General features: G+C 47.2%; 1 protein-coding gene across 12 annotated transcripts in view; it reads right to left on the bottom strand.

Moving 5' to 3' along the window:
• GLT1D1 (glycosyltransferase 1 domain containing 1) overlaps window positions 1-21,408 on the bottom strand; it is a 247,177-nt gene that overhangs the window by 105,503 nt on the left and 120,266 nt on the right. For 11 of the 12 annotated variants that reach the window (XR_008620551.2, XM_034934842.3, XM_063593219.1 and 8 more), the window contains 2 exons: window positions 21,159-21,279; window positions 11,039-11,137 (listed from right to left, as the gene is read on the bottom strand). Coding sequence is in view for 11 of the 12 variants with exons in the window: in XM_034934842.3 (XP_034790733.2) it covers window positions 11,039-11,137; window positions 21,159-21,279 (220 nt within the window). In the remaining variant the exon portion in view is untranslated. Of the gene's footprint in view, window positions 1-9,374; window positions 9,666-11,038; window positions 11,138-21,158; window positions 21,280-21,408 lie in introns of those variants that run through there. The other variant, XM_055096364.2, reaches the window with a different exon arrangement.

The following is a 21,408-nucleotide window of genomic DNA, read 5'->3' as shown; positions in this document are numbered from 1 at the left end:
TAGTATTATTATTATTGAGACGATGTCTCGCACTGTCACCCAGGCTGGAGTGCAGTGGCATGATCTCGGCTCACTGCAACCCCCACCCTCCGGGTTCAAGTGATTCTCATGCCTCAGCCTCCTGAGTAGCTAGGATTATAGGCACCTGCGACCCTGCTCAGCTGATTTTTTGTATTTTTAGTAGAGATGGGGTTTGGCCATGTTGGCCTCAAACTCCTGACCTCAAGTGATCCACATGCCTCAGCCTCCCAAAGTGCTGGGATGACAGGCGTGAGCCACTGTGCCCAGCCTGGTGTGCTTGTATTATTATTAGTCCACTCTCAAATGCTTCCCAGTATCGTACAATAAGCCACCAGGTCACACTACTTGGAAATCCACATAAGTGACAGGGCGCAGTGGCTCACGCCTGTAATCCCAGCACTTTGGGAGGCTGAGGTGGGCAGATCACGAGATCAGGAGATCGAGACCATCCTGGCTAACACGGTGAAACCCCGTCTCTACTGAAAATACAAAAAATTAGCCAGGCGCGGTGGCGGGCGCCTGTAGTCCCAGCTACTCGGGAGGCTGAGGCAGGAGAATGGGGTGAACCCGGGAGGCGGAGCTTGCAGTGAGCCGAGATCGCGCCACTGCACTCCAGCCTGGGTGACAGAGCGAGACTCCGTCTCAAAAAAAACAAAGCAAAACAAAATCCACGTAAGTTTTGCATTAACCTCCAATGTAGTTCACACATGCTTTGTCCCAAGTTTCCTCTGGGCTTAATTGGAAATCCAATCAACGCAGCAGGGTCTGCATCTCGGATTTCAGGCTGAGGACCTACTGTGTGCTGTGCACTGGCTGGTGCTTACACATCCTGGATGCGTTGAACTTCCAAGAATTATAGATGTTACGTTAAAACACTTTTAAAACATAAGAGAGAAGTAATATGTTACATAATGTTGGCCAGTGGCCTCCCTAAATCCGTAAGTAGAACGTAACTCGAAGTAAGAGTGAGACAGGAATTTCTCCCTGGGTTCTCAGTGCTCTGCACCGGGTGGGAATCCTGCTGTGGGCTGATCCCAGCACTTAAACATAAGTGCTTTCCATATTCCACGGCTTCCCCTAGTGCGCAGTGCTGCAAGCTGTGAACGCGGTTGAGTATTGGCAGGTTTTTTTCCAGGGGAAGGGAGAGGCAATAGTGCATGTGCCCTCCCTCAGCTATTCCCCAAAGAGAGGTCATGATCTCCACTCTCCCGAAGAAGCATCGAGCAGAGGGCAGGAGAGGTGTCCAGGATCACGCAGCTTCCAAGAGCAAAACTTGAGATCTCAGCGCAGCCCTGCCTGAATGAAAGTTTGGAGGCTGATGTTTTCTACCGGGCCTCACATTTCCCAAACATTAAACCGTTGACTGACTATTAAAGCCATTCGCGTTTGAAGACAAATAAGCTATCTTTAGTGAAAACGCAAGTCACATAGAACACTATGGCCAGAGCCCAGCCCAGAATACCCACTGGATAAATGCTAGCTCTGGTCAATGTCATTATTCCAGAACTTATGTTTTTCTATAGCTGTGCACCATACAAACAGAACCTCCAAGCAAAATAGGTTTGAGCTACACTTTAAAAGTCTGACCCTGGGACAGTGTATAGATTCACAGCTTCTATTAAATGTCAAATGGATTTTAATTTCGAAGCTATAAAACAGAGCAATAAAATACCTGGGAAAATAGCTCAACCCTTTTCTACTTCTTAGAAGGAGAAATAACAGGATTGTGGTGGTAAAGAAAAAATCAATCTTTAGTAGGTTTGGAAAGCTTTGCTTAAATTGAAGTTTTCCAGGGGTGAGGTATATAGAAATAGAGATTATTCTGTTCCTACCGGGGCTGAATATGTTTAATCGTCATTTTTTAAAAAAAAATAAAAAATGGTTTCTTATTTAGTTCAGTAGGGCTGTCCTCAGAAGCTCCCTAAAGCAAACTTCCCTCCAGATTCCCATTATCTTTGTGCCAACAGCTGCCACCCCCACCCCGGGACCCTGTGCTCACCATTCACCTGTCAACACACATTTAGTGCCAGGTGCTGCCCAAGTGCTGGGGCTGTGTGCAGAAGAGCACAAAACCCCCCAAATGAGGCCTCACTTCCCCATATTACACTTGGAGAAACTGCTCTCCTGGATCTAACAGTCTGAGGGGGTTGGGGAGGAGGGTGTGGGGAGCAAGCAGTGTGGCACCGTGACACATGCCAGGAAGGAAATAAGATAGGGAAGGGTGGTGAAAAGACGCTGGGGACTCAAGTTACCTGTGAGGGAGGAGCAGAGATGCCCACGTGGCCGCAGAGCAGCAAAGGCAGAGTGGTAGGCAGTGGTTAGCTCAGGGACAGCTTGCTGGCCATCAGAAAAAGTTTGGACTTTCTTCCAAGTGCAGCCGGCCACCCCTGGGGCATTTCAGGCAGGGGTGCTGGCTGGTATGCACGCCCTCTCAGCTCAGCCCTGGCTCCCAGGAGCATTCTGCTGTCTCCTTCTCTCCAATTGCACCAGGGACTCCTACTCCCAGCCGCTCATTGAATACAGAAAGATGCAGGGGTTGCAGGGGGGAAAGAGAAACACAAGGTTTTCTCCAGTAAGACCCTATGAATCCCCTTGAATGATCTTCCATCATCTCAAATGTGATGCATTAATTACCTGAAACAGTCCTCTTTCTGGAGGTCCCATCTCTGCCACTGTGAACACATTCTTTCCTCCTCTGCAGCCAGCTGCATTGGCATCACTGGAAACTCTTCCCTTGCCTTCTTCCTGGAGCTAGTTCTCTTTTTCTTTATTTTTGAGACAGGGTCTTGCTGTTATCCAGGGTGGAGTGCAGTGGCAAGATCTCAGCTCACGGCAACTTCCATCACCCAGGCTAAAGCGGTCCTCCCGCCTCAGCCTCCCCAGTAGCTGGGACTACAGGCACGAGCCACCACATCTGGCTTTTTACTTTGTCTTTCTTTTTTTTTAAGCAGAGACAAGACTTTGCCATGTTGCCCAGGCTGGTCTTGAACTCCTGAGCTCAAGCAATCTGCTTGCCTTAGCCTCCCAAAGTGCTAGGATTACAGGTGTGAGCCACCACGCCCAGCCTCTGGGACTAGTTTTCTATTGCTGCATAACAAATAGCCACAAACTTGGGACTTAGAATGACATCCATGTATTGTCTCATGGTTTCTGCCAGTCAAAGTCCAGGCACAGACATAGCAGAGCTGACTTTTCAGCTCAGCATCCCACGAGCCTGAGATCAAAGTTTGGGCTGGGCTGGGCTCCTGTCTGGAGCTTGGGGTCTTCCTTGAACCTCACACAGTTGTTGGCAGAATTCAGTTTCTGTGGTTGTAGGACCCGAGCCATCTTTCTCCCACTGGCTGTCAACCAGGGTCGCCCCCAGCTCCTAGAGGCTGCCCAAAGTTCCTTGCCATGTGGATCCCTCCACAGGTCCCAGTCTCTCTGAATTCTTCTGTCCTTGACCTCTAGATCTAAATTTAAAGGGCTCTGATGATGAGGTCAGGCCCACACAGTTCATATCTTTGATTAACTCAAAGTCAACTGATTAGTTACCTTAATCACATCTGCAAAATCCCTCTTGCCACGTAACCTACCATAACAGCCGAACACCAGGAGGCAGAGGCCACAGGCCATCTCAGAACTCTGCTCACCACACTCCCCTATGTCCCATGCTCCTTACGTCTGAGTTCCCTTTCAATTAGGCCATTCCTTCCCTCACACCTTCCACACTGCACTACACCTAACTCTTCCAATGCATTGCACACTCTCACGCCCCTAAACTTTTGCCCAGGTGATTCCCTCTACTGTGAATGCCTTTCCCTGCCTGGGGAATCTTGTCCTTTGAGGCCCAGCTCAACGTCCCTTCCTTCCTTAAACCTCACCCTGCACAGGTAAACCTGCAGGCTTCTCGCCAGTGGTCCTTAGCAATCTCTTCACACTAATAACACAACATGCCAGGATGATGAGGCTCCAGGTCTGGCTCTGACACTTACAAACTAGTTAACTGGGCTTCTCCATGCCTCAGTTCTCCCACTGGTCCAACGGTGATTATGAAGGTGTTGACGTCATGGAATTGTTGTGAGAGTTCATGGAGTCCATCCATGTAAAGCAGCAGGAACCATGTCCATCACAGGGTGAACATTTGACAAGGGGTCATATTGTGGGGTGAATGTTTGTGTCTCCTCAAATTCATACACTGAACTGCTCACCCCCAAGGGGACGGCAGGAGGTGAGGTCTTTGGGAGGTGACTGGGTCATGAGGATGGAAAGATTGGTGTCTTTGTTGTTTTGAGACAGGGTCTCACTCTGTCACCCAGGCTGGAGTGCAGCCACGCCATCATGGCTCCCTTGCAGCCTCTACCTCTCAGGCTCAAGTGATCCTCCCATCTCAGCCTCTCGAGTAGCTGGGACTACAGGCATCTGTCACCACCTCCAGATAATATTTTACTTTTTTTGTAGAGACAGGGTTTCTCCATGTTGGCCAGGCTGGCCCTGAACTCCTGGGCTCAAGCAATCTGGCCTCCCAAAGTGCTGGGATTATAGGCATGAGCCAGCGCAACTGGCCAAGTTTAGTGTCCCTATAAAAGGGACCCCAGAGAGCTGTCTCGGCCCTTCCACCATGAGGACACAGGGAGAAGACAGCTGTCTATGAGGTGCCCATCTTGGACTTGCAGCCTCTAGGACTGTGAGAGAGAAATGTTTGTTGCTTAAGCCCCCAGTCTATGGTATTCTGTTACTGCAGCCAGAACAGACTAAGACAGGTGTCGCTCATGATGGGCCGATGATGCAGAGGGCATGCTACCTGCTGCCGTGCTCTGCCATCTGCGCACCACCCACAGCTGACTGTGCATTCCCGAGGGCCTTGCAGCCTTTCTGTTTCATTCCTTCACCTTCAGGACCTGGCTCCGTGCCGGGCACATAGTACGAACTCCATAAAAGCTCTCTGCCTAACATGACTGTGCGTGATAGGAGCCAGCACACGTTAATTTTCGTGTAGAGAGAGAAAAAAACACCTTTTTGTTTTTGTTTTGAGGCGGAGTCTCACTCTCACCCAGGCTGGAGTGCAATGGCGTAATCTCGGCTTACTGCAACCTCCACCCCCCGGGTTTAAGCAATTCTCCTGCCTCAGCCTCCCAGGTAGCTGGGATTACAGGCGCCCACCACTATGCCTGGCTAATTTTTGTATTTTAGTAGAGATGGGGATTCACCATGTCACTCAGGATGGTCTCGAACTCCTGACCTCAAGTGATCCACCCGCCTCGGCCTCCCAAAGTGCTGGGATTACAGGTGTGAGCCACTGCGCCCAGCCTCCCACTGTTGTTTTATCACATCAAGTCCTTCCTATTTTCTGGCCCATACGACCCTGGAATCAACCCCACTCCACTCCCAAACCCACAGCAGGCCCTCCTGGGACAGCTGACGCCTCTTCTGTCGGGAGTGAGGAGGACACTGATGGCCAGAGGCAGCCTGGACTCTGGGACCAGATGTCACCTTTGATGTGTCCTCCTCAGGTAACCCACTGTCGTTGGTGTGCACAGTGTGCTCCAGCTGAGTTACAGTTCTCATTTTCAGCGGAAAGGGGTATCCCTGATCCAGAGCAGAGGTCACAGGCTGGCAGCAAATCTCCCCACGAATGTGTAAGTAGGTCCCCATCGTGTTTAAAAGAATCATTTTGGCTGGGTGCGGTGACTCATGCCTGTAATCCCAGCACTTTGGGAGGCCAAGGCAGGCAGATCACAAGATCAGGAGTTCCAGACCAGCCTGGCCAATATGGTGAAACCCGTCTCTACTGAAAATACAAAACTTAGAGGGCATGGTGGCGCACACCTGTAGTCCCAGCTACTCGGGAGGCTGAGACAGAATAATCACTTGAACCCGGGAGGCAGAGGTTGCAGCGAGCTGAGATCACATCACTGCACTCCAGCCTGGGCGACAGAGGGAGACTCAATCTCAAGAAAAAAAAGGAATTATTTTAGAATCTGACTGAGTTGTCTACATTTATAAATCGGTAATACCCACATAAGAATCGACTTTCAGCCGCTCTTCAACAGCAGCAAGGGCTGTATGTCTGACCCCAAGGTCCCTAGGGTTGCACCTGACCAGGCCACTTCACCCCCTGCATACCTGGGTGCCCTCCAGACACCTGAGCTTGAACCTCCTGCCCAGCACAGGCCACACTGTGTTCTACTCCCTCCACTCATTCCTTGCCCACACCTGTTTGCCGGGAAGTCTTTCCCTAAAGACCTCATTGCTGCTGCCCAGGCTAATCGATGCACTGCTATAGCCACTGCTGATGTCTTAGTCCTGTCCCTTCTTAGATGAGATGTGAATATTCATTCAAAGACTCTGGACATTGTGTCTAGACCCAGAGCTAGCCCTGCAGGTCTGCAACAGGCAGCTAGGAGAACAATTGACTGCCCCGATCCCACTATACACTGCAGCTCACTCCGCCCTTGAAGGCATGACGTGTGCAACCCCTCACTGGAGCACGCACACGGGGCCGCCATAGGACACAAGTGCCAGGAGGCCGAGGGGGACAGGGGCACACACACGGGGCTGCCATAGGACACAAGTGGCGGGAGGTGGAGGGGGACAGGGGCACAGACATGGGGCCGCCATAGGACACAAGTGCTGGGAAGGGAGGAGGGGGACAGGGGCACACACACAAGGCCACCGTAGGACACAATTGTCAGGAAGGGAGAGGGGGACAGAGTTCGGGTTACCAGAAAAACTGCCTGACCCACAGAGTGAGTGTTATGGTTTCAAAAAAAAAGGTCACATTTCTGTTCCTTTCGTTGGTTTAGTCTTTATGGTGGTTAATTTTATGTGTCAGTGTGCCTGGGCTAAGGGATGTCCAGATAGCTGGTGACGCCTTATTTCTGGGTGTGTCTATGAGGCTGTTTCTGGAAGAGATTAGCATTCGAATCTGTGAACTGAAGAGGGAAGATGCACCCTCAGCAATGTGGGCCAGCACCATCCAATCTGAATAGAACAAAAAGGGGAATCTTCCTGCTTCTTGAGCTGGGACATCCATCTTCTCCTGCACAGAGACATCTAAGCTCCTGAATCTCAGCCTTTCAGACTCCAAGAATGTGCAATATTCATCTTTCTTTGCCTGCCTTATTTCACTTAATATAATGACCTCCAGTTCCAACCATGTTGCCATAAATGACATGACTCCTTCTTTTTTATGGCTGAATAGTACTCCACTGGCCATATGTACCACATCTTCCTTATGCATTCATCTGTTGATGGACACTTAGGTTGATTCCATACCTTGGTGACTGTGAGTGGCGCTTTGATAAACATGGGGGTGCAGGTGTCTTCCATATGCTGACCTCCTTTCTTTTGGATTCACACCCCTGATTCTTGGGCTTTTAGCCTCGGACTGAATTGCACCACTGGCTTTCCTGCACCTCCAGCTTGTAGACAACAGATGATGGAACTTCCTGGCTTCCATAATCATGTCAGCCAATTGCTGTAATCTCCTCACACATTTATATCTGTCTCCTACTGGTTCTGTTTCTCTGGGGAACCCTGACTAATACTGTTTTATAAAAGAGTCACAAAATGAAAAGAATAGGGAATGCCCTTTAACAGTCACCCACATCCTTTACTGTATGTAAAATCAGTTTTCTGTTTTGAAAAATAGGTAAGTGGGGTATTAAACATACAATCTAACGTGTTGAACTTCATCTTTTTATATCAGGTTTCTTTACATTCTCAATTAGAAAATAAAAGCGAATGCAGAACTACTAACTGCACATTTAGCATTGATTTGAATAGCATACATGGTAATATATACTCCATATATGTACATAACTAAGGCTGACGCTCTGACATGGACATTCCTTCTTAAAAAATGGAATGCTGGTTCTAACGCATATTGAAATATATATTTAATTTTTTTTTTTAGATACCCAGCTCTGTCACCCAGGCTGGAGTGCACTGGTGCAATCTCGGTGCAGTCTCGGCTCACTGCAACCTCCCCCTCCTAGGTTCAAGCGATTCTCCTGCCTCAGCCTCCCGTGTAGCCAGGATTACATGCACCCACCACCACACCTGGCTAATTTTCATATTTTTAGTAGAGACAGGGTTTTGCATGTTTGCCAGGCTTGTCTCGAACTCCTAACCTCTGGCAATCCAACCACCTCAGCTTCCCAAAGTACTGGGATTACAGGCACGAGCCACTGTGCCCGGCCTCATATTTAAAATTAGTCTTGCCAACACTGGCAACCCACTAGTGGTTCCTTTCATCTGAGTTTCTTAGTCAAGATTCATAGAACCATAGTCCCTGACTTATTTAAAATGCATGTTGTTGTTTAAAACAACAGCTCCTACCCCATGCTAGGTAAAATTGGAAGAAGACTGTAAGGAAAACCAAACCAAACCGAACCAGGTGCGACATCCACGTCTAGCACACTCTTTCAACGTGTGTTAAGAATCGCAGCCTCCCCCAACATAAAACCAGAAGAGTTCTATTTTTTTTAACATCCTTTGTGAAATGAACACGAAAGTGCTGGAATCAAAATAAGTCTGCAACTAGACTCCGTGAGTGCTGCAGAGTCGTGTCTGATGGCTCACAGGAAGCCGGTAACTCGCAGAAATGACCTGAATACATCGGAGGCACAATAGTGATTTGCAGACATTAAAAGGAGTATCTTACAAGAGGCTGTATGAAATTGGAAGAGCCAAACAGCTTTCATTCTTTTGTTCAGCCTAATAGATCCACTTATAAGGGATTGCTATTCAGACGTTCACTGATAAAGCTGGAGTGCTTTCTTTGGTCCTCTGAAATTGAGCTATAAAGTAAATAGACGTTGCCTTTTGGGAGATGGAAAAAAAAAATCCCAGAACACTTTGCCAGAGCGGATATTAATATTCGCTGGCCTGAAGCTTGGCTGGCGTTGATTTTGAGAGACATGGAATATGGTAAAAAGCAATAAGCCTTTGTTTGGAGAATCAACAAGTAACCACTGAAAACTCTTCCTATTCTGATATTATTTAGGTTTTTAGGTATTACTATCAAAAGAGAAGCCTTTAGTGCTACCTACACCTTTTGTAGACAATAACAGAGAAACTCCTGGGTCCCACCTTTGCTATTTCCCTCCGCTTCCCAGGATGGTCAGTGCATTCATTCATGACCTGCTGATACCTTGCAACTTGCAATCTCCACCCCCACCCCGTGCCAGCCCCCACTCCCTTGCTGCCCCACCACCACCCGCCGTTCCCCACCCCGCTGCCACCTCCCCACCCCCCCACCCCCCCCCACCCACTGCCTCATGAAGCTGGCTTTCATCTTGTTTGTGCTGGAATTTGTTTACGACTCTGTGAGAAGCAGGCAGTGAAAAGCATGACACGTCACCACACTATAGAAAGGGAAAGTTGAACTTGAATTAAACATCTGCTGTAGGAAATCTTAAAAACTGAATATTCAAGTATTTGAGTTTTTAGTTTTTAAGCATAACTTTCTGGATTTCGGAATATCATATGTGCTTTAATAAAGATGGTTAGGCGTAAAACCTAATATTTTTTTAAGAAGTTAATTTTTGCTGAAGGTGGTGCTCATGCCTGTAATCCCAGTACTTCAGGAGACCAAGCAGGTGGATCGCTTGAGGCCAGGAGTTCGAGACCAGCCTGGGCAAAAAGGCAAGCTCCTGTCTCTAAAAAAATAAACAAAATTAGCCAGGCGTGGTGGTGCATGCCTGTAGTCCCAGCTACTTAGGAGGCTGAGGTGGGAGGATTGCTTGAGCCCAGGAGGTCAAGGCTGTAGTAAGCCATGATCACACCACTGCACTGCAGCCTGGGCTACACAGTGAGACCCTGTCTCAAAAAAAAAAAAAAAAAAAAAAAGATTTTTATTTACTACTGCCTAACAAGAGGCATATGTAGTGACAATGCCTTCCTTTTTTTTTTTTTTTTTTTTTTTTTTTGAGGCAGAGTCCCACTCTGTTGCCTATACACAGTGCAGTGGCGTGATCTTGGTTCATTGTAACCTCCATCTCCCGAGTTCAAGTGATTATCCTGCCTTGGCCTCCTGAGTAGCTGGAATTACAGGCATGCACCATGCCCAGCATTTTTTTTTTTTTTTTGGTCTTTTTAATAGAGACGGGGTTTCACCATGTTGCCCAGGCTGGTCTCAAACTCCTGACCTCAAATGATCCTACCACCTCAGCCTCCCAAAGTGCTGGGATTACAGGCGTGAGCCACTGGACCACTGCACCCAGCCAACACCTTCCCTTTTGATAATATCCGTGTTTACTGAGCTCTGAGCATGTTTCATGTGCGCCTCTAAGCTCTGCCATCAACTCATTCAGTGCATGTCACGACTCTAAGAGGCAAGTATTACTATAAGCTCCACTTATCCAGAAGAGAAAGTGGGGCTTGGAGACTTGGCCAGGGTCACTCTCTGCAGGAGGCACTCAGGGCATCGGATGCAGGCAAACCCTGGACCGCAAATCCCCAGAACTGTCTGTGGCCCCCTACACTGGGCAACACCTTTCCATGCTCCTGGGAGGTGATGGCACACATGTGTGCCCCAGAAGTTACCGGATAACCAGTTGGACCGATGGACAGGTACATGGCCCTTTCTTCTATTTCCCGACATTCACACGTGTTTCTGTATTTACACAAGAACCCTGCATACTTTGTGCATTTGTTTCAAGGAATGAAAAGTGATCGCATAGGCGCCCGTCCTCTGAAAGCCAGCAGATGTTCCATAAATACAAGGTTGTGTCTGAGAGTGCACGTTTCAGAAATCAGAAATCCGAATATCTCAGAGGTGATTATCTTTCCCAGCCCCTTAGAGCAACTTGGCAACAGAATCAGGAATGGAACTCAATGCTCCTGTTCCCTAGGCTTCTGCTAGTGGCACACCCAGGCAGCTGCCCAGGTGATAACAGAAGACAGCATGCTCTCTGCAGGGCTCCGGGTAGGACAGGAATACTAAGCGCTAACAGAAAGAGTCTCTCCATTAAACATAGAGGAAAACTATTCAGATAAGGTGAGTGAATGGAGGGAAAGAACTTTTCTTTACCTGAGGATTGGAAAACAGTAGCCCTGTGACTTCATGCTTCACCACGGCAGCATTCCCGGGGATGTTCCTGGCCAACACCGGTACTTCTAAATCCATTGCCTGGAGGAGACAGGAGAAAAGGGGGTGGAAGGCAGTCATTTCAAGAGCCTCTGCGGCAAGCTGAGTCAGGGTGGGGCAGAATAACTTCTTGGGTTAACTGGACCTCTGGCACCTCACAAAAAATATGCCTTTCCAAAACAATATCCCAATCTCAACGGCATGTTTTCAAAATACATCTGAGTTTTAATTACTTACTATGTTTGGAAGCTCTGAAACACTATACGCTGTAATCGTTTGTCTGACATAATTATTGCAGTGTCACAAAGAACCCCCTCTCTCTGAATGCTCATTTGATACCTCTTCACCGACCGCATGGAGCATGCATTTTTAATTACCATCATCACTTTCCCTGAGGAGCCATTTCCTTCCAGCACAGGCAAGGGAGTATGAATGCCACAAAAACCAAACTCAGCTCTCTGACATGCAGACAAAAGTAAAAGGAAAACGATTTATCATTCCGATTATTCACGAAGCTGACTTTCCATTTCTGAAGGTCTGGAGATATGTGCCTGATGCCCCACAGCCTGGCAGCACCTAGCAGCTGTGCCACAAGAAGATGGCCTGACAGCACAGTGTGCAGCCCTGGCCTCACCTGCCCGGAAAGGAGGCATTTTGCGGGTTCTCTTTCTACAGTGAGTTCTAAGTTCAGTGATGTCAGGTTGAAAGGAAACAGAAGCCAACTTCAAGGGGATCCCACTGACCACAGCGGGACAATTTTGCAACTTCAAAAAGAATAATGATTGTAACAGATGGTAACACACTAAATTTCAAAAATACCTGATTCCCTAGTCATGAGAGGGAAATGAAAGGAAAGAGGAGGAGGAGGAGGAAAAGTAGGAGGAAGAAAAGGGAAAGCTCATCTCTGCAGAAGAGTCTGCACGTATAATAAGTGTAGACAGAAGAGCGGAATTAGAAAATCATCACTTTGTAACCCCCAGTGTAATAAGTGATTCAGGTGAGGATCGGGGATGAACAGTCGATCCTAGTGGATCCCGATCAAATCCATTGAGTAAAAGGTCGTCGGGAAACAGGATACAGATGGTCTCTGACTCATAATGATTCGACTTAGGATTTTTTGACTTCATGATGCTGCAAAAGCAATACATGCTCAGTAAAAACCATATTTCAGCAACAATATAACCATTCTGCTTTTCACTTTGAGTACAGCATCCGATAATATCTTCCATGAGATATTCAACACTTTATTATAAAATAGGTTCGTGTTAGATGATTTTGCCCAACTGTAGGCAAATGCAAGTCTTCTGAGCATATTTAAGGTCAGCTAGGCTGAGCTATGATACTTGGTAGGTTAGGGGTATTTAACGCATTTTTAACTCACAGTATTTTCTTTCTTTCTTTCTCTCTTTCTCTTTTTTTTTTTTTTTTTTTTGAGACGGAGTCTCGCTCTGTCACCCAAGCTGGAGTGCAGTGGCGCGATCTCGGCTCACTGTAAGCTCCGCCTCTCGGGTTCACGCCATTCTCCTGCCTCAGCCTCCCGAGTAGCTGGGACTACAGGCGCCCGCCACCAGCTAATTTTTTGTACTTTTAGTAGAGATGGGGTTTCACTGTGTTAGCCAACTCACAGTATTTTCAACTTGTGATGGGTTTATTGGGAGGCAGTCCCATCATGAGTCCCCATATCCCAAAGCACCACTCCACAGATGACTTATCAATCACAGAGGAGAGGTGAGGGACAGGTGAGCCTTCACAATGGAGCCATCTGTCACCAACAGCCAGAAGAGCTGACCGGATGCGTCTCCCGTTTGACGTGGTGGGAAGTACACATCACCTGCGTGGAGTCCCAGCTGGAAGTGGGATGTAAATCCAACCCTGAGGAATGCGTCAGCCAAATCTATCGGTATGTTCTCAAGGACAACTGACCAGGACCTTTCAGAGGATTCAGTGTCATGAAGAGCTATGGGGAGCTGGGTTGGGGGACACTAAAGAGACACAAAGCCAAATGCAATGCATGAATGGTGTGTGGATCCTGCCTGAAAAAAAAAAAATACAACACCGAGGGAATTATGTATGGAGTGCACATCCAGTGATGTAATTTAACTAACACTGAACTTTCTCAGGCATGCTTATGTCTTCTCAGGTGCAGGAGAAGACACCTATCTGCAAAGTTTCAGAGAGAAATATTAGCAGTGCCGTGATCAACCTCAACCACCTTCTTTCAGATGATTTGGCAAAAGAAAAGAGAGAGAAAGAGAGTGTATGTGTACACAGAGAGATGAGGGAGAGGGAGAGGAAGCAGGAGGATGAACGTGGGTGAAGGGTACACAGGTATTTGCTGTACCATTCTTTCAGTTCTTCTACAGATTTTGCACTTTTTAAAAGTAAACAGATAATCACATATGTAAGGGAAGCTCTGAAACTGACCTGCCTGGGTGTGAATCCTGGTTCCACTAGATACTAGTTGTACCATCTTGGGTCAACATCTCAACCTTCCCCAGCTGTTTGACTGTTTCCCCTGAGGTAAACAGAGATAATAAAATCTCTTTCAAAAGGGTAGTGGGGAAGATTAAATAACCTTTTTGCAGGGGAAGACGGGACAGGGTCCCAGGAAGAGGGGACAGGGTCTCACTCTGTTGCCCGGGCTGGAATGCCGTGGCTCAATCTCAGCTCACTGCAACGTTCGCCTCCTGGGCTCAAGCAATCCTCCCACCTCAGCCTCTCTAGTAGCTGGGACTACAGGCACACGCCACCATCCTCAGCTAATGTTTTTAAAAATGTTTTGTAGCAATGGGGTCTTGCTATGTTTTCCACACTCATCTGAAACTCCTGGGATCAAGCAATCCATCCACCTTGGCCTCCCAAACTGTTGGGATTACAGGTGTGAGCTACCGTGCTTGTCCAGATTAAATGGCTTAATACTACAGAATTTACATCTGTCTCTGGGAATTGTTATAACTGCAAATGAGATTACAGTAGCAGATGGGCTTCCTACCTGACTCAGTAAGTTTTATAGAGCATAGTGACCTGTCCCAGGTCTTGAGAACGCACTCCACACCCATAAATCCCAAGTGAAAAACAGGTGACCTTAGAACCAGACCTCGAGATAAAGCAAATTAAAATTATATTAAAGCTATATTAGCCTGGGCACAGTGGCTCACGCCTGTAATCCCAGCACTTTGGGAGGCTGAGGCGGGAGGATCACAAGGTCAGGAGATCGAGACCATCCTGGCTAACATGGTGAAACACCATCTCTACTAAAAATACAAAAAAAAAAAAAAATTAGCCGGGTGTGGTGGTGGGTGCCTGTAGTCCCAGCTACTCAGGAGGCTGAGGCAGGAGAATGGCGAACCTGGGAGGTGGAGCTTGCAGTGAGCTGAGATCGCGCCGTTGCACTCCAGCCTGGGCGACAGAGTGAGACTCCATCTCCAAAAACAAAAACAAAAACAAAAACAAAAAAAAAACAGGTGACCTTAGGACCAGATCTCGAGATAAAGTAAAGTAAAATTATATTAAAGCTATATTAGACTGGGCGCAGTGGCTCACACCTGTAATCCCAGCACTTTGGGAGGCCAAGGCAGGCAAATCACCTGAGGTCAGGAGTTCAAGACCAGCCTGGCCAACATGGTGAAACCCCGTCTCTACAAAAAAGACAAAAATTAGCCAGGCATGGTGGCGTGTGCCTGCAATACCAGCTACGCAGGAGGCTGAGGCAGGAGAATCGCTTGATCCCGGGAGGCGGAGGTTGCAGGGAGCCAAGACTGCGTCACTGCACTCCAGCCTGGGCAACAGAGTGAGACTCTGTTTCGGAGACAAAAAAAAAAAAAGCTATTTTAGTCATTGTTAGTGCGCACATGCCAAAGAAGGAAGGAATTTGGAATCTGGCCCCTTCCTCACTCCACACACACAAAATTCACTCAAAATGGATCACAGACATAATGGACAAATTAAAACCATAAAATTCTTAGAGAGAAATACACAAGTTACGTCTTTAAGACTGTGGGTTAGGCAAAGCCTTCTTAGACATGGCATCAAAAACACAAGCAACAACAAGAAAATAGGAAGATTGGACTTCCTCAAAAGTAAAAACTTTCAACGAGGTGCAGTGGCTCATGCCTATAATTCCAGCACTCTGGGAGATGGAGGCAGGAAAATTGCTTGAGGCCAGGAGTTTGAGGCCAGCTTGGGCAATATTGTGGGCTCCTTTTTCTACAAAACAATAAAATAATAAAAATAAAATTAAAAACTTTTGAGCTTCAATGGAAACCATTAAGAAAGTGAAAAGACAATCTACAAAATGGGAGGAAATATTTAGGAAATAAATATCTGATAGGCTGATAGGAGATTTGTATCTATAATATATAAAGAACTCTTACAACTCAACAATAAAAGGAGAACACAGTGAAAAAGTGGGCAAGGGGTTCGACTAGATACTTCTTCAGAGAAGGTATAAATGGGGCAAGAAGCACGTGAAAAGATGCTCAACATGGGCCAGGCGTGGTGGCTCACGCCTGTAATCCCAGCACTTTGTGAGGCTGAGGTGGGAGGATCACTTGAGGCCAGGAGTTCAAGACCAGCTAGGCCAACATGGCGAAACCCGGTCTCTACTAAAAATAGAAACAAAATTAGCTGGGCATGGTGGTGCACGCCTGTGGTCCCAGCTACTCGGGAGGCTAAGGCACAAGAATCACTTGAACAGGGGAGGCGGAAGCTGCAGTGAGCCAAGAATGTGCCACTGCACTCCAGCCTGGGCGACAGAGCAAGAGTACGTCAAAAAAAAAAAAAAAAAAAGCCAGTCGCGGTGGCTCACACCTGTAATCCCAGAACTTTGGGAGTCCGAGGCAGGCAGCTCACCTGAAGTCGGGAGTTCAAGACCAGCCTGACCAACATGGAGAAACCCCATCTCTACTAAAAAAAAAAATACAAAATTAGCCAAGCGTGGTGGCCCATGCCTGTCATCCCAGTTACCTGGGAGGCAGAGGCAGGAGAATCACTTGAACCTGGGAGGCGGAGGTTGGGGTGAGCCGAGATCGGCTATTGCCCTTCAGCCTGGGCAACAAGAGCGAAACTTCATCTCAAAAAAAGAAAAAGAAAAAGAAAGAAATTTCCCTTTTCAGCCCCACCCCCCGCACCCCACACCCCTGCCCAGGGACCTCATTCTAACTTGATTACCTCTATCTCCAAATACGTTCCCATTCTGAGACGCCGGGGTGAGGACTTCAACACAGGCATTTGGGGAGGGGCCACAGTTCAGCCCATGACAGCATGGAGCCTCCCTGAGCGCATCCCCGCCGCCCACTGTCACGTCGTGCTGCTGCGCTTCCTCCTCAGCACTTACTACGTCCTAAAGTTCTCTGTTCACTCTTCCATTTGCCTGCTTCCTGCCCGTCTCCCAGTCCTGCTTTCCGTCCCTCACCAGGACATGGGTTCCATGATAACAAGGCCCTTTAGCGTCTGTCCGCTGCGGCATGTCCAGGGCCTGGCAGACCTGGCACTCTACACATTTCTGCTGAATGACAGAAGGCATGAACTCACTCATCCCATCTGATGGTCCGTGGCGCAAGGGGAGACGCAGGGGAGGATTCCACACCGTGGTGGGCATGGCCCTGCCTCCAAGGAAAACCGCAGTTCAGCAGAAAAGATGCAACGCAACCCACACACGACGTGAAATGAACAGAGGGTGAAGAGACTTCAGTGTAATCTGAGGGTTGCACATTTACAGAAAACTAGTTCCGAAGTCAACTCTCGGAAAACCAACAAAATGTACCTTTAACAAAGGAAATGTCTTAAGGAGAGAAGAACTTCTGGACGATGGTGACGTTGTGCAGCTGGCCCTGACGGAGACGGGCGGTGCCTGGGCGGACAGTGCATAGAGGTGAGTGTGCTTGACCTCAGAACATGCCCCGTGAGTCCACAGCGGGGCACCGTGCGTGACTCACAGGCTTGGGACGGAAAGCGGTTCAGAGCCAGTGTCAGGCACCCCACTCTGGGACTAAGACAAGTGAAATGTCAGGATCCAAGATGCACCTGACACCTTTGTGTCTGAACTCACTTGATTAGAAAAACAAACAAACAAACAAACTGGCAAGCAAAAATTGCCTACATTTACAGTGTACAACATGATGTGTTTTTGTTTTCTTTTGTTTTGTTTGAGATGGAGTCTCGCTCTGTCACCCAGGCTGGAGTACAGTGGTGTGATCTCAGTTTACTGCAACCTTCGCCTACCAGGTTCCAGCAATTCTCCTGCCTCTGCCACCCTAATAGCTGGGATTACAGGTGCACATCATCACACCTGGCTCATTTTTGTATTTTTAGTAGAGACAGGGTTTCATCATGTTGGCCAGGCTGGTCTCGAACTCCTGACCTCAGGTGATCCACCCACCTCAGCCTCCCAAAGTGCTGGGATTATAGACGTGAGCCACCGCGCCCGGCCACAACATGATGTTTTGATACACATCTACCCCGTGGGATGGCTAAAGAAGCTAATTAACATATGCATTACTTCATACTTGTTTTGTGTGGTGAGAACACTTAAGATCTACTCTTAGCAATTTTCAAGGATATTGTTATTAACTGTAGTCGCCATGACGTGCAATACAGATCTTTTGAACTTATTCCTCTTAATTGGAAGTTCAGGTCCTTCAACCAACACCTCCCCACTCCCCACACTCCCAGTGTCTGCTACACACCATTCTACTCTCTGCTCCTATGAGAACTCACTTGATTTCTTATTTTCCCCAGATGAGCTCTCCAAGCTCTCAGCAGGCAGAAGGAAACTTCATTTGCGACTCTTTGTAAAAGCCTTTGTGGCTAGGATGCCATTTTCAGCAGAGCTGATAAAGGTTTACAGAGACAGTGCCTCTGTTCTACCCTGCAGAACAGTCATAAGACACTCAGCAGCCAGGCCCCTCCCCAAAACAAGTGAAGCTGATCTGTGAGGGGTGGGCACCATCACCTGTATTTATGGTTTTTTAAGCTTCAAGGTCATTCTGGTGCATACCTGGGGCTGGAAACCACCATGTCTAGATTTTCTTGCAGAGAGGTCGGCTTGCATTTTAATGGTTTTTACTAAGCGTCTGTCAAGTCAAACAAGCATTGCTTGTCACGTGGCGATGGAGTTGGGCTACACGTGCCCGCAGCACATTCGGATCTTACATAATTGGGGTTACAGTGATTCTCAATGGGGGTGCCAACGGCATTTGGGTACAACTCTGATGCAATGAATTGATTAGAATCAATTCAGATAGCTGAAGTGTTCAATCATGGAATAAGTGTCTATCACTTTTGAAGGAAGTGATCTTTTAACCTTTCAGAATTAGCTATATTCTGGCACCTTGAACCAGCACCCCACCTCCCTGCAGCTGCTCCATCCCAAATACATGCCAGTAGCATCTTCCTAATGATGAAAACTCAAAAGGCCCTTCACTTTTCAAAGTGGGAAAGGCATCGCACTGCCGTATCCACACACACACTTACAAACACTTACAGACACACACACACACTCAGAAACTAGTCAAGGTTAAAGTGACACAGAGTCGCAGCTGCCTTTGAATGCCTTCACATCCCACTTCAATCACTAGGGCTGGAGTCTGGAAGCCAAGAGGCCAGGAATCCCCTCCTTCCTGCAGGTGCTCGTCTCTGCTTTAGAAGATGGGCTTCCTCTCTCTCAGGCAGAGCGTGTGTGTGCGCGTACACGTGTGTGTACGTGTGTGTGCATGTGTGAGCGTGTATGTGTGTGCATGTGTGTGTGCATGTGTGTGTGTGCTTGCATGTGTGTGTGAGCCTAATCATGATGGCTGGGATAAGCAAATAACTGTTTATATACTTTTAATGTAATTCTCTGCAGGATTCAACTCCGTCAAAAAGCTCAAAAGTGGAAACAACTGATTAGTTGTAGAAGTGTTCACCCCGCTGCCCACAAATCCATCTAAAGTTTGATTTTTGGAGTTTATCAGTAAGAAACGTGTTTCTGCAAATGGGACGTTTCTGTGCTTCCATGGGAAAATACAGCTAATTCTGAAAGGTCAAAAGGTCACTTCCTTCAAAAGTGATAAGCACTTATTCCATGATTAAACACTGTGGCTATCTGAATTGAATTCTAATGAAATGCACCCTTACCACTCCTCTAAAATCAGTTTCATTCAAAACCCTTCACCCAAAGGTTATTTTGGAGTTTTCAAAAGGAACACAACATCAACATTTTAAGGCAGTCGGAATTGCTAACAGCTGCCTTTGCTTTGAAGTAAATGAGGTTTGACAGCGATTCATCCTCAGTGAAGTGCTGTGTGTGCTAGTTATAAAATCATTCCCGAATTTCACTCTACCTTTCCTTAAGAAGTTGAAAAAAAATGTATATTTACCTACAAAGGAGCAGTTCACAATAGTTCAAATACTGGTACCATAAGCATATACACTTTTAAAGCCTACATGACGAATAAAATGTATTGCCCCGAGGACTGCAGTTGGGAGGTGATTTGAAAGGACAATGGAAATTAATACTAGTGACAACCCCTAAGCGGAGGTGCTGACATCTGGCTGAGGATGATCACGTTACAAACTCACACTTTGTGCTCTGAAAGCACCTAACAGCAGATTCATGGGCATGGACACACAGCTTCTGCCATCTCCCTCTGTGTTTTTTTCTTTGGGGTCTTTTTTTTCTTTTATAAATGATGCCAAATTAAGAGCAAATATTATGCATACAACGTCAGTCATTTCTTAAATGTAAGGAGAGGATTTTTTTCCTAGTTTATTTACCATGTTCTCTCTGGACCCCAAAGGTTTGCAGATCTTAACTTTTGTCAGTAAGTTCAGTACATTCACCTGGTATCCAAGGGGATACATGGATATCCCAAAGACTTATGATAAAGTAACAGCGTGAACCTAAGTAGACACTGACATAAGAAATCCACGTATTCAGAAAGAACACATGAAACCTGGATCAAAGACCTCAGGAAGCAGTGGCCACATGTTTCCTTTCGACAGGAAAACAGGCTTTATCATGTGCCCGTCAATGCTTGTTTACGCCATGTCTGTCGTGTGCAGTGTGTGTGCTGAGAACCACCAGGGGAATCAGGCTTGCGGTCCTGGGTGCTTTAATCGCATGAGGAAAACCCAGTGCTAAAGGCTGGCGTTGGTGTGAGTGAGCCCAGCCTGCCCTTTTCTGGGTTCATTCTTCAGGAGCCCCCAGGGCAATGAACTAACAACGAAACAAGAGAAGGAACATCTTTTTCTGTGAGACACATGCTGGTGATTCTCTCTAGGACCTAATATCAAGCACCGAAGATAATGGTTAAATACCCCAGTCAAAAACCTCTCAAGGAGGAGAAGAGATGTAGGTGGTCCCATTGCAAAGGGGATGCGAGGATTGCCAGGACCTTTTACAGAAGAGGTGACACAGCCCAGCCAGGGCCTGCCCGGGTTTCACGAGCACGGCCTTCCCACTCCAGCCTCGGTCCTGAAAACACAGATATGCTGGTGGGGAATTGCAGAGTGGTGCTGGGATAGACACATTTTGTCAAAAAAGATGAAGCGATTTTATAGAGCTGACTGCTAGATGAAGAGATCAGATCCACCCTGGCCCCCACGCCACCCCGTCATCTATGATCACTACCCTGCCCCTGTCTCCTGCCACCTGCAAAGTCCAGCCCTTTCTTCCCCTCCCTTAAATTCTGGAATTACAGAACATATGGAAAAGAAAGAGAAAAGATCAAGTAAAGGGAGGCTTCCTGCAAAAATACCTTCAATCTGTTTCCTGTCCCAATCTTTTGTAACCTTAGCTGCCTTCCTGTCAGAGATATTTAGAGGGTCAGAGAGGCAATGCTATCCCAGTTTTATTTTACATCGTAGCTGGCAAGGAGAGATAGCAATGAGAAATGAAATGATATTTTTAAACTCCCAGATAGAACTTCAAAAGTACTTTTGAACTCCAACAGGTATGCTGCTTGGCCTTTTTAGCTTTGAGAAGTGCAGAATGTTATTGACAAAGACGTCACCTCCGTAAATAAGAGAAGGAGTGATGGACAATTTCATACTCCCACTTTCAGTACTCGAGTTACATAATTACCTCCAAAATTGCAGCTGACATGCCTTCAGAGACAGAGCTATTCACCACCGCGAAGCAATTCTTCACCACCGCGTGCAGATCTTCTTGAGGCATCTCTCCAATCAGTTGTACCCCAGCGGCTCTGAAACACAAAGCAGGAAGAGTGAATCTGATTCCAAGAATCTCATGGGTGGGCAGCTGGGAGGAGGAGAGATGACAATTTGGGTGTAATACTCTAGATCAGCAAGTAAGCATTGTTGACCAAGCGTTC

This window comes from Pan paniscus, chromosome 10, assembly GCF_029289425.2.
Source record: "Pan paniscus chromosome 10, NHGRI_mPanPan1-v2.0_pri, whole genome shotgun sequence".
NCBI classification, from domain to species: Eukaryota; Metazoa; Chordata; class Mammalia; order Primates; family Hominidae; genus Pan; species Pan paniscus.
Note: the sequence above shows the minus strand (reverse complement) of the source record. Positions and strands in the feature narration are given on the sequence as shown.